Raw genomic sequence first — 12,302 nt, forward strand, 5'->3', positions numbered from 1 at the left:
GAAAAATCCTTCTTCATTAAAGTTCAATAGAACTTTTCTCAGACTGAAAACATTTCGGGTGAGGATATTTCATTTAATCCTGTCTGCTACTCATTTGTAGATATAAGCTGCGTTATGAATTGCAATTCTGGTTAAATTCTGGGTATTGATCTTTGCTGCCTCTCAAACATATTCAAATAAAAAATGCCAACAATATTCCAAGATTGGAATCTCTTAAAAATCTAGTATAGGAAAGGAACTCTGCACTCCCTTTATAAAAAGGAAAATGGCAACTGGGATGTACAGCTATTAACCCAAGTCTTGCCACCATATCTAAGTGCCTCATCCTCTCAAATTCTATCTTCAGGAAAATGTATGGGAACAGAAAGATACAAAGAAAATAACAGAAATGAATATAGTTTTTAAAACAAGCTCTAGCCAATTTTATTAACGAAAAATTTTACGTGATTTACTTTTCCCCAGTCTGTTCTGGCATGCTTCGAATGATATCAGAATCACCTAGAAAATAAGACATAACAGTTTTACAATTTGTTTAATGGCAACTGGTAATCATCAAATTGGCAATGGTTATCTTCAAAAGTTGTTACACTAGCTTTGCTGTCATTTCTCAAGGATGATCAGATACCTAGAGTCACAGACATTTTCCACAGATGCATCATGTAAGTCAGAGTTGGTTTATCACCAGCATTGATAAAACCAGACCTAGGGAAAGAACTAAGTCTGGGGACACATGCATGGTCTTAATATAGCGAATGTTTAGCCTGCCCTGATTATTACAAAATCAGAACAGCGAGAATATTCGCAGTCTTTTATGAATTAATTAAAGACTCTTAATTTCTAAAATATAACATGATCTGTATTTGTAGCCACTTCTTTTTCTCAACTGAATCTTTACCCATCTGTCCTTAGGCAGCCAGTAAGGATTCCTTTCTACTATTTCATTTGATCCCTCCTTCCCCCTTTATAATTTCACCTTTACCAAGGTCCTAAATTTTAAGGGCTTCAAACAATTTTCATAATCTCAAAGTAAAAAAACTTCATTTACACCAAGACCTATCATAACGTACTTATATCCATTATCAATTTTCTGTGAAATAAAACTACAGGATATCCCTTGCTATATATCCATATTCTGAATATCTGAACCTAGTTAGCAAAGATATTTGTATACCAAAGAGTACTTGTAATTACATTATAAAGGGAAAATTCTTTTATGACTTAAAAAACATACCTGGATCAATAATAGCCAGGGTGCACACTCTGTAGTATTTCCCACACGCTGTGCCCAATTCAATATTATTGCCGCTGTAGTGATGGACACCAGTTTTGGCCAACATGGCATAGTATTCTATTTCAGATTTCCTTTGGTAAACAAAAGACAAATAAATAAATGCCATACCAAATGACTGACAGATTACATGTTACTATTTCCCTCTTAAGTTTTAACTTCCAACGGTCATCAAATCAATAATCACCCTAAAAAAAGTATCATATCCATTAGCCAATACAAACCATCCTTTCCTTTGGTCTTTCTAAGAAATGGGACACCCAGCAAATAAATATCTTCTGAATACCTATGTTTAAGACCATAACTATGCTTATGGAAAAGAGGGTAGGATGTGAAATAAAAATATTTACTTAGCATTTACTACACATCAGACACTTTACATTATATAATCCCACAATAACCTCTTAAGTAAAACATACTCATTTTTTTTTTAACTAATAAAGACATCCAGGCACAGATCAGTAAGTGGAGGTTCCAGAATCCAAACCTGTGTTATGTTTCAAAGATAAACTATTTCTGGAGGTGCCCAGGTGGCTCAGTCAGTTAAGCGTTGGACTCTTGGTTTCAGCTCAGGTCATGACCTCAAGGTTTGTGAGTTCAAGCCCTGTATTGGGCTCTGTGCTAACATCGCGGAGCCTGTTTCGGAGTCTCCCTCTCTTTGCTCCTCCCCCGCTAGTGCTCTCTCAAAAATAAATAAACTTTAAAAAATGATAAAAAAAAAAAGATAAACCACTTTTATCACTCTCTGGTGCTCTGAATCCTAGATGGGGAATGATATTACTTACATAAAGTTAACATTTCTGCGTCAATTGAGTAGACAAACATTAATGGTTTTACAAATTAGAAGAGTCCTAACGGAACCTTGCCACTACTCAAAATATGGATCCACAGGCCAGCAGTAGTGTGGGTGCTTGTTAAAACCGCCTAATGTCAGAGGCACCTGGGTGGCTCAAATGGTTAAGTGTCCACTGACTCTATTTCAGCTCAGGTCACGATCGATCTCATGGTTTCATGGTTCATGGCCCCTGGTAGGGCTCTACGCTGACAGTGGGGAGCCCGCTTGGGATTCTTGCTCTCCCTCTCTCTAGCCCATTTCCTGCTCCTGGGCACTCTCTCTCTCTCCAAATAAACATTTAAAAAATTTCAGGGGCACCTGGGTGGCTCAATCCATTAAGCGGCTGACTTTGGCTCAGGTCACAATCTCTCAGTTTGTGAGTTTGAGCCCCGCTTCGGGCTGTGCTGACAACTCAGAGCCTGGAGCCTGCTTCAGATTGTGTGTGTGTGTGTGTGTGTGTGTGTGTGTGTGTGTGTGTGTGTGTGTCTCTCTGCCCCTCCCCCATTCTCACTTGGTCTCTCAAAAATAAACATTAAAAAAAAATTAACAAAAAATGCATAATGTCAGGTCCCATCCCAAACCCATCAAATCAGAACCTGCATTTAACAAGATTACCAGTAATTGTGTGCACATTCACATTTGAGAAGCACTGATATAGAAGGTAAGCCTGAAGACCAAACCATGGGATGGGATGGAGGACAGAGCACTCCAGGCAAGCCAATTATGTACAGACACCCTATATAAAATGCCACGAGAAGGTTATGCATTACCACAGAAAAAACTCAATGCAGTGTAGCAGACTGATACATGGCTTATATTCTGTACAGTCCAAGTCTCTTTAACTTATTTTCCATGCTAAGTTCAATTTCAAAACAGTGAAGTCAAGCAAAAACTTGGGGAACTAGGAACCTGTAGCTCCACAGCCAGCCTGAGCTTTTCTTACCTTAGTTTTACTATACTGTAACAAGTTCAAAAAATAGGAGTACTTTTTTAAAAAACTTATTTATTTTTGAGAGAGAGTGAGAGAGCAGGGGAGGGGCAGAGAGAAAGGGAAAAAAATCCCAACCTGGCTCCAAACTGTCAGCACAGAGCCCTATGCTGGGCTGGAAACCACTAACCCACTAACCCTGAGACCATGACCTGAGCGAAATCAAGAGTGGACACTTAACTGATTGAACCACCCAGGCAGCCCCCAAAACGGAGTACTTAAAAAAAATTTTAATGTTTATTTATTTTTGACAGAGAGAGAGAGAGAGACAGAGCATGAGCAGGGGAGGGGCAGAGAGAGAGACACAGAATCCGAAGCAGCTCCAGGCTCTGAGCTGTCAGCACAGAGCCCGATGCGGAGCTTGAACTCACGAACCGCGAGATCGTGACCTGAGCCGAAGTCGGACGCTCAACCGACTGAGCCACCCAGGTGCCCCAAAACGGAGTACTTTTCAAGAATGACCAAAAAGGCACGACACAAAATACATGGAAAAACAAATTTCTGTGCCTCCCTCAAAGTTTGACGTTCCATGGTTTTTCCCTTTCTTGCCACACTTCTCCAAAATATAAGCTTACAAAGAGAAAACATGATTGGGGGGAGAGGGGGTTCAAGACCCAAACACCACAGAAGCATCCGTAAATTTTCTGCAGGTGCTCGCTCCTAAAACAAATTTTACATAAAGCCGAGTTAGTGCTACCCCGATTGCCCAAGCTTACACTCCTGGATATTCACTTCGATGAATATGCAGTGGACGATACACACACTCAAGGTTCCTTGGATTGATTACCTCAAGGCCGGGCAGTTGTTGGCGAGGATGACCAGTTTCGCTTTGCCATGTCTGATCATTTTCAGAGTCTGCTTGTACCCCAACACGTACTTCCCACTTTTCATAACGAGTTGGAGCCTAGAGTTGATGGACTCCAGCGACTTTTTCTACAAAGCAAACATTTAACACGGACCTGAAGGCCTTGTTTTTAACCATCTCAAAACAGAATCCAGCTTTTTGGAAGCTGACCCCTTTAAGAAAAACCTCCTAAGTCTAGGGTCCCAAGTCACTGAGAGGACCGCTCGGTTTCCTCTCGGGTCCCTCCAAGCCAGTGAGCATGCTGTCTCCCCGGTGTGCTCAGATCGGCCCACCCCGGCCTAGACATTCCTCCACGTGAATCGGCTTCCGGCCCTGCCCCGCTTCACTCACCGTCTTCTTTGCGGCCACCATCTTCCTGCCTTAGGTGCGGGGCGGACCCAACCTAGAACATACAAAGGACAGGACAGGTCGTTTAGGATCGGAACTCCAAAGAGCAACTCACTGCGCTGCCAGTACGGCCCGCACCTCGGCCCCGCAGAGCCCACTCACCAGAAGCAACCGCCAAAATGGCCGGGAGAGAGAAAGGAAAGAGTTCCCACAATGCAAAGCTCTTCACTGCAAAGCCGGGACGCCGGAACCGGAAGTAAGCCGCAAGCGGAAGGGGCAGGGCAAGAAGAGGAGGACTGCTGCAGGTCGCTGTTAGTACAGGCAGTTAGAGTGACGGTGGGGTTCTGTGCCTTCTCTTGCTGCGGGACTTAAAGCTGTGTCAGTGTGTTGCTCACAGCTGCAGACTCGAGGAACGTCGAACGGGGCGGGAGTTAGAGAAGCCGACTGAGGGTGAGGCGGGAGGGGCGGTGAGAAGAGGCGGCTGGATTCACGGGCTTGCTGCCGCTGAACTCGTCTGTACCGAAGCCGCGGCTCGTGGGGAGGCTCGAGGAAGACTTCGGTGCGCCTCGGCTCCCGGGTCTACCTTCCCGCGTCAGTTCCGCGTGGGCCGAAGCAGCTGTGTGCCCTCCCCTGTCTTCGCCCAAGTTGCCGGCCTCTCGGAGAACGGTGGCGCCCCCGCGCTGGCTTCCCCAAACTCACCTCTTAAGTGGCGGTGTTAGTGCGACCTTGTAAGCTCAATTTGCAACAGAGAGCAATAAACAGTTCTAATTTAGAAATCTTTTTGTTGTGAACGTTGGACCTTGATATAAATGTCCAGTGAAGGATTATTCAAAATAGGAAGCACAGAGCTTCCAAAATGTACCAGCACCAAAAATGTAAAATCGGACCAATAGGTAAGCTGTCATTATGTGTCAACTTTTAGGAATCAGAAACAGTCACAGTTGCTCGAAGACATGTGAACAAGGATATTTATTTTGGTATTATTTTTGATAGCAAAGGAAATCAGAAACATGCTCATCATTTTTTTTTTGTTATTTTTTTCTTTAATGTTTATTTTTGAGAGAGAGAGACCGAGACCGAACACGAGCGGGGAAGGGGCAGAGAGAGAGGAAGACACAGAATCTGAAGCAGGCTCCAGGCTCTGAGCTGTCAGCACAGAGCCTGACTCTAGGCTCGAACCCACGGACTGCAAGATCATGACCTGAGCCGAAGTGGGATGCTTAACCGATTGAGCCCCCCGGGCGCCCCAAATGCTCATCATTCTGTATGTATGTATATATGTATAATATATAATGCATATATATAAACAAACCAATACATGTGTTTGTATATGCATATAAAATTCAAGTCTGGAAAGCTAATCATCAAAACTTACCACTGGGTAAGATATGAGAAAAGTGGGTGATGAGAGGACATTTTTTACCTTAAATATTTCAGTACTACTTGAATTATTTCACAGCATGCATTATGTAAAGTTCCTTATTAATCATAAAGTGGTGATTTAAATAGATCTTGTGAAACATCAGTTATATCTGAAAAGAATATTTCTCAAAGAATGGCTCCCAGATCACGTAATTCAGAATCACCTTGAATTCTGACTCTTGGACCCCACCCAGGTATGTGGAAGAAGTGTTTGGTGGGGCTTGGGAATCGTTTTAATAAGCAGCCTCAGTGATTCTTATAAATCTAGAATTTGAGGAGTAAGGACCTAAAGAATGAGGGGCGCCGGACTGGCTCAGTAGGTAGAGCATATGACTCCTCTTGATCTTAGTGTCATGAGTTTGAGCCCCATGTTGTGGGTAAAGGTTACTTTTAAACACCCACACACAACTGAAGAATGAGATAGGCAAGTTGTTTTTGAGGCATGCCTGCTTAGGTAAAGACATAAACTAAATAATGAAGCCTTACACTTTTATACTGAGCCCTATATTTTCAAAGCTTTTTAATACTTTCTCCCAAAGTAATCAGGATAGAGATCACCCCCATTTTAGAGATTAAATGATTAAAGTACTTGATATGACTTTCCTGGGGTACTTTTCATTCTATGTTACCAAGTTTCTGGTCCTTACTATATATGTCCTCTCTATACTTTAAAGAAAGGCCTTAGTTGCTTTCTCCCAGGGATCTTATTATTATTTTGAATTGGAAGACAAGCCCAAAACACTTATTTTATGTATGAAACATGACCACAAAATATTTGAGAATTCTTCCTAGGGGATCTTAATGGATTTTGCTGTATCTCTATGGAGACAGATTTAGGTTCTTGGTTTTTGTTTTTCTTTTCCTTTTTTTTGGTTTATTTTTGAGATAGAGTGCAAGTGGGGGAGGGACAGAGAGAGAGGGAGACACAATCGGAAGTAGGCTCCAGGCTCTGAGCTGTCAGCACAGAGCAGAACAAGGGTATTGAACCCACGGACCATGAGATCATGACCTGAAGCCAAGTTGGACACTTAACCGACTGAGCCACCCAGGCACCCCAGGTTCTAGGTTATTCTATTTAATATCTGCATGACTTGGGGCAAATTGTCTAAAGGTTCTAAGCCTCAGTTTCTTCATCAGAAAAGTAGAATAATATGTCTACTTCATAGTAGTGTTGTGAGGATCACAATAAATGTAATGGTGTATAAAACATCTAGCATAGCCCATAGTACAGAATAAATGGGCAGTGAATATTAGTTCTCTTCCTCAATCCAACTCCTACCTCCCTAACCTCCCCAACCTCCCCAGCACAGCCACCCCCCCCCCCCATACCTAAAGTCATTCACAACATCATAAAACCTACACACTAGGGGAAGAAACACTTGCAATACAAAAATGACAGTCAAATCTTTTGGCTCAAGAAGATTTTATAAAATTGTGGCGCCTGGGTGGCTTAGTTGGTTATATATCCAACTCTTGATGTCAGCTCAGTTCTTGATATCAGCTAGGTCTTGATCCCAGGGTCATGGGATCCAACCCCACATTGGGGTCTGTGCTGATGGTGCGGAGTCTGCTTAAGATTCTCTCTGTCGGGGCACCTGGGTGGCTTAGTTGGTTAAGCATCCAGCTTCCGCTCAGGTCATGATCTCAAAGTTTGTGGGTTCAAGCCCTGCATCGGGCTCTGTGCTGACAGTCTGGAGCCTGCTTGGGCTTCTCTCTCTCTCCTCTCTCTGCTCCTGCCCTGTTTGTACTCTCTCTTTCTCTCAAAGAAATGAATTTAAAAAGATTCTCTCTCTCTTTCCCTCTGTCCCTCTCACCTGCTCACTTGGTCTTTCTAAAATTAAAAAAATTTTTAATTAAATTTCCCACCTTTGTATTTTATTAGAGCAGAAATTGGCAAACTTTTTCTATGGAGTCAAATAATAAATATTTTAGGACTTTGAGGCCATATGTTCTACGAGGCAACTACTCAGCTCTGCTGTTGTTTCACAAAAGCAGCCATAAGCAATATATAATGGCTGTGTTCCAGTAAAACTTTATTTACAGAATCAGGCAGCCGGCCAAATTTGGCCTGCAGGCCATACTTTGCTGACCCTTGTGTTAAAATATTACTCTTACTATTATTAAAAATGGGTGCTTTAAGTCATGTCCTCATTCTAAAGAGATGTATGTTGAAGTATTTACAGATGAAGTGTCATGATTATCTGCAACTTATTTTTGAATTGCTAAAATAAATGTAAATAAAGTCCTAAAATAAATGAAGGTAGACAGTTGGGTAGAGCAAATGCAGCAAAGTGTTAACAATTGTTGAATTTAAAGTGGAGGGTATTTAGGTATTGGGTGTATTATTCAACTTTCTTGAGTTTGAAAATCATCATACTAAAAAGTTGAGAAATATATATGCCTTAAGAAAGGACTTTGCCATCTAGATATTATTTTGTTTTTTTCTGGATGCCCATCTGTAGCATTTCAGAGTGATTTTGAAAAAATACCAACAGGTAAATGTGATAGAATAGAATTAACACAAGGCTTTGGATTTCCATTCACCAAAATCGCTGCTCCAAGATTCTGAGAACTCTGCAGGCACGTGCATTCATTGTGCTTTTGGTTTATACTTGCTATGGGAATTAAAAGTGACAGGCTGCATTCCCGGTTAGAGCAAATACTAACAAGTTCATGTGATATTCATTGGTTCAGTACACTGGCCCATCCCCTTAAGCAGTTAAAACTATCATATTCATTATCATCGCTATTACTTAGTGTCCAGATTAGGAAGTGGCCCATTAATACAGGTGACCCTTGAACAACTCAGAGGTCAGAGGCACCGACCCCCCACATTTTCAAAAGCCCATTGTATAACTTTTGACTCCTAAAAAACTTAACTACTAATAGCCTCCTGTTGACCAGAAGAGCCTTATCAATAACATAAACAGTCAGATAATGTATTTTTTATATTCTATGTATTATATACTATATACTTACAATAAAGTAAATGAGAAAAGAATATGTTCCTAAGAAAATCATAAGAGTAAATACATCACAGTTCTGTATTGGAAAAAAAAAATCCACATATAAGTGGACCCTTCCGGTTCAAATCAGTGTTGTTCAAGGGTCAGCTGTAATTTGGAACTCTATTTGTCTAACTCACCCTTCACATTCTTAAGTCACCCGGACATTAAACATGCTCAGAAATCTGGTGAGGGAGGGACAATGAATCCAAGTGAAAAGATCCTGTAAACTGAATGAATGTTGGTGACCTTTTGACTAACTAAACACACATAGACCAATATAAGAATTCTGAACCATTAGAGGACAAAGGGGAATGAATGCTACCAATTCCTCTGCACCCTTTCTGCCTCCACAATAATAAGGAATCCAGAATATTTCTTCTGTTCCCCTCTCTGTTCAGACTAGGAATGCTCCAGACTGCACTGGATTAAAAATAAGCCAGGGAAATGCTTTCTCCTTTTTTTTTTTTTTTTAAACCATTTTTCCATCCAAGGAGCATAGGTTTTTTATATTCTTGGATACAAAGAACCCAGAATACTTCACTATTTTACTATAGAGGGGTGACATTTTGGGAAAGTAGTGTCTATAAATGTCTTTGGATTATTTTATATTTCTTAGAGTCCATTTTTGAAATTTTAGTATAAGTGGGGTTACTATGTTTCTAAGTGTCCATAATAACATTTTACATATTCAGTAATTTGAAAAGCCTGCCATGTACATGTACTTTTATCCTTAATAAAGCTGTAATACACAGATTAAGACACTGATGTTTTTTGCTTTTAACTGAAACTTAATTAACTTAATACTATACATGATGTAACTATGTCATGCTGATCAGAAAATGTCACTGATTAGCTAATGGAGAAATAATAAATGCAAATTTGTGACATCAAAATATGAGTATGTCGAAGAAAAATGATAAAGGGACTCCTTGGAGGTGAAAAGACTTATGAACTATGCTTTCAAGATACAACTCAATCAAGGTACTATTAGCATTTAAAATCGCAGTATCAGGTATGTTCAGGTATTATCAAGAATAAGACAGGACAGGTAATTGCTAAGAAGGAGAATAGTCATGGAGGGGGAGGTAGGGTAATCATTGTATGTTAGTCTAGATACTTAAGTTGTGAGCAACAGAAACAAACTAGCTCAGTTAAGCATAAAAGGAAAATTATGTTGTAGTTTACCAAGTGAACAGGAAGCTTGGAGAGTAAGACCCAGATCTGTGCATACTGGTCATGGGAGAAGCAGTACCATTTATTAGTCACTGGTTCAGAACACTCTGCAAACCACAGGATAGCACTCCAACCTTCAAAGGGGTTTTATCTTGGTTGGTGCCATAAGGGAGTGTTTACTGTGCCCTTCCATCATCCTACGGGTTTAGCTGCTTCTGGCTATTGAGGTAGAAGAGAAGACCAGTAAATCACATAGAAATTAACCTATTACGTTACTTGTCTCATAGTAAAGCGAGTTATTTAATAAGATACACCGAATGTAATGTCTTGGTATGTAATGTCTTGATGATACCATCCACTAATGGATGGTGCTGCCAGGGGCCTGAAGTGCAGGAAAAGCAAACATAATCCACTGTCTATTAAAATAAAGATTTTCTAGTGCTTCAAAAGAGGTCTGATCACTCTTTCACAAGGTGGCTGATAGGTCCCCTCAAATTAGAGGTGCCATTTTGGAGGCTTACGCTTGGTTACTCTTACTGCTGCTGGCAAACTGGGCACTTACCCAGGGAAACCATGTTAAGTGGAGGAACATGGTATTGAGCGTATATATGGCTTCTCTCCCTGTTCTTAGAGCCATTTTATTCCTGAGTTCATTGAGCAAGACTTGAGGTGGCTCATGAGAAAGACTTTCTAACATCCACAGGACACCTGATTAGTATTACTCACCTGATTATAAAATGCTTCCTCTGAAGAAAAATGGAAGAGACCACGGCTTGGCTGACAAATTATCTTCAAGGAAAAGTAAGATACCCCAGCCAAAAAATAATTGATGGGGAAAAGAGGAAACTTAACTGGGCTCAGTAAGCATGAAAACATTAGGACTCAGAGAATTTCAAGTTAGTGTTCATATTTAACCAATCTTGGGGCACCTGGGTGGCTCAGTCGGTTGAGCATCCGACTCTCGAAGTCAGGTCAGGTTATGATCTCCTGGTTCATGGGATCGAGCCCCGCATCAGACTCTGTGCTGACAGCACGGAGCCTGCTTGGGATTCTCTCTCTGCCCCTCCTCCCCCTCTTTCAAAATAAATAAATAAACTCAAAACAAAATCTGTAAGTTATTGCAGCTCTTTTGAGGAAGAATGGAGTTTTGAAAAATTTCACTAGCTAAATAAAATTAAATGTGACTTTAACTTACAAAAGCGTCGGCTGAAGTGGGAACGTGCTCTGGACTGACTTGTGTCCCCTCCCTCCCCCATTCATATGTGGAACCCCTTGCCCTCAATGTGACTCAATGGGGAGGTAGGGTTTAGGAGGTAGTTAAGGTTAAATGAGGTCATAAGGGTGGGGCCCTAATCTGTTAGGGCTGTGGCCTTATAGGAGGAAGAAGATTCCACCCCATCCCCTATGTGAGGACACAGCGAGAAGGTTGCCACCTGCAAGCCAAAAAGAGTTCTCACCAGAAACCAAATTGGCCGGTACCTTGATCTTAGACTTCCCAGGCTCCAGAACCGTGAGAAATAAGTATGTTATTTAAGCCACCCAGTTTATGGCATTTTGTTAGGACAGCCCAACCTAACAGCCTTTTGATAGCATTTATATAAGACATAAATATTCCCCCAAATTTTGGTCTATTCTGCCAGGTCCATTCACATACCTCTCCCCCTAAACTTCCTTTCACTAATCCTGTCAATTTACTCAGGGACTTGGAATCCAGCCAAATCCTTAGCCAACTCGCAAAGTACTTCTCTTGGGACATGATAACCCTGGATAGAAGGCTAGAAGAGTCATAATATGTATTTGTAATATTGTAAAGTGTACTTCCTCAAAGACACCCAGTCTTCTCCTCACTGGAAGGGATTTGTGAATTGATTGCTGGGGTGGCCTAGGCTTTGTTGGGCCTGCACTGCAGGAAGGAAAGAAAGAGGGGAAAAGTGAGAAGAGAAGGGAGCAGGAAGGGGAGGAGAAGGGAGGGAGACCTCTAAATACACTGTAAAGACCATAGCTGTGTACCCCTATGGCCCGTGTAAGGAAATATGCCAAATTTCAGGCAATTTGAGCATCCAAATCAGTAATGATGGTGTTATGGTCTGAATCGTGATCCCTCATTCATATGTTGAATTCCTAAACTTTATAATATGGCTCTTTTGGCGACAGGCCCTTTAAAGAGGTAATTAAGGCAAAATGAGGTCATATGGGTGGGCCCTAATCCAACATGACTGGTATCCTTATAAGAAGAGGCAATTATAGGGTGCCTGGGTGGCTCAGTCGGTTAAGCGTCCGACTTCGGCTCAGGTCATGATCTTACAGTTGGTAAGTTCAAGCCCTGCATCGGGCTCTGTGCTGACAGCCCAGAGCCTGGAGCCTGTTTCAGATTCTGTGCCTCCCTCTCTCTCTGC

The 12,302-nt window shown here is 41.5% G+C and overlaps 1 protein-coding gene, 1 long non-coding RNA gene and 1 other non-coding gene across 5 annotated transcripts; 1 reads left to right on the plus strand and 2 right to left on the minus strand.

Moving 5' to 3' along the window:
- Positions 1-393: 393 nt before the first annotated feature.
- RPL30 (ribosomal protein L30) lies at positions 394-4,567 on the minus strand. 2 transcript variants are annotated; one of them, XM_058698674.1, is made up of 5 exons: positions 4,466-4,549; positions 4,307-4,358; positions 3,899-4,044; positions 1,232-1,362; positions 394-498 (listed from the first exon to the last, which is right to left on the minus strand). In XM_058698674.1, the coding sequence occupies exons 2-5, from the start codon at positions 4,325-4,327 to the stop codon at positions 449-451; spliced, it is 348 nt and encodes a 115-aa protein (XP_058554657.1). In that variant the 5' UTR covers positions 4,328-4,358; positions 4,466-4,549; the 3' UTR covers positions 394-448. The 2 variants fall into 2 exon arrangements, with proteins under 2 accessions (XP_058554657.1, XP_058554658.1); XM_058698675.1 differs by lacking the exons at positions 394-498; positions 1,232-1,362 and adding an exon at positions 3,609-3,771 and having other exon boundaries at positions 4,466-4,567.
- Positions 674-805, minus strand: LOC131495164 (small nucleolar RNA SNORA72). The gene has a single exon (XR_009253804.1). It is a non-coding gene; the product is annotated as a small nucleolar RNA SNORA72 (small nucleolar RNA).
- A 105-nt stretch (positions 4,568-4,672) lies between the features above and the next one.
- LOC131494354 (uncharacterized) lies at positions 4,673-9,488 on the plus strand. Of its 2 annotated transcripts, none has more exons than XR_009253340.1 (2): positions 4,673-5,196; positions 5,365-9,488. It is a non-coding gene; the product is annotated as an uncharacterized LOC131494354 (long non-coding RNA). The 2 variants fall into 2 exon arrangements; XR_009253339.1 differs by having other exon boundaries at positions 4,673-5,031.
- Positions 9,489-12,302: the final 2,814 nt, after the last annotated feature.

The sequence above is a fragment of the Neofelis nebulosa genome, chromosome 14 (genome assembly GCF_028018385.1).
Source record: "Neofelis nebulosa isolate mNeoNeb1 chromosome 14, mNeoNeb1.pri, whole genome shotgun sequence".
NCBI lineage: Eukaryota > Metazoa > Chordata > Mammalia > Carnivora > Felidae > Neofelis > Neofelis nebulosa.

Excerpts from the sequence above, each read along its gene's own strand:
- RPL30 (XM_058698674.1), bottom strand. The coding sequence starts at position 4,327 with ATGGTGGCCGCAAAGAAGACG. Across the intron at positions 4,045-4,306 it reads TGGTGGCCGCAAAGAAGACG|AAAAAGTCGCTGGAGTCCAT; the intron begins GTGAGTGAAGCG and ends TTTGCTTTGTAG. Across the intron at positions 499-1,231 it reads CCTGGCTATTATTGATCCAG|GTGATTCTGATATCATTCGA; the intron begins GTATGTTTTTTA and ends CTTATTTTCTAG.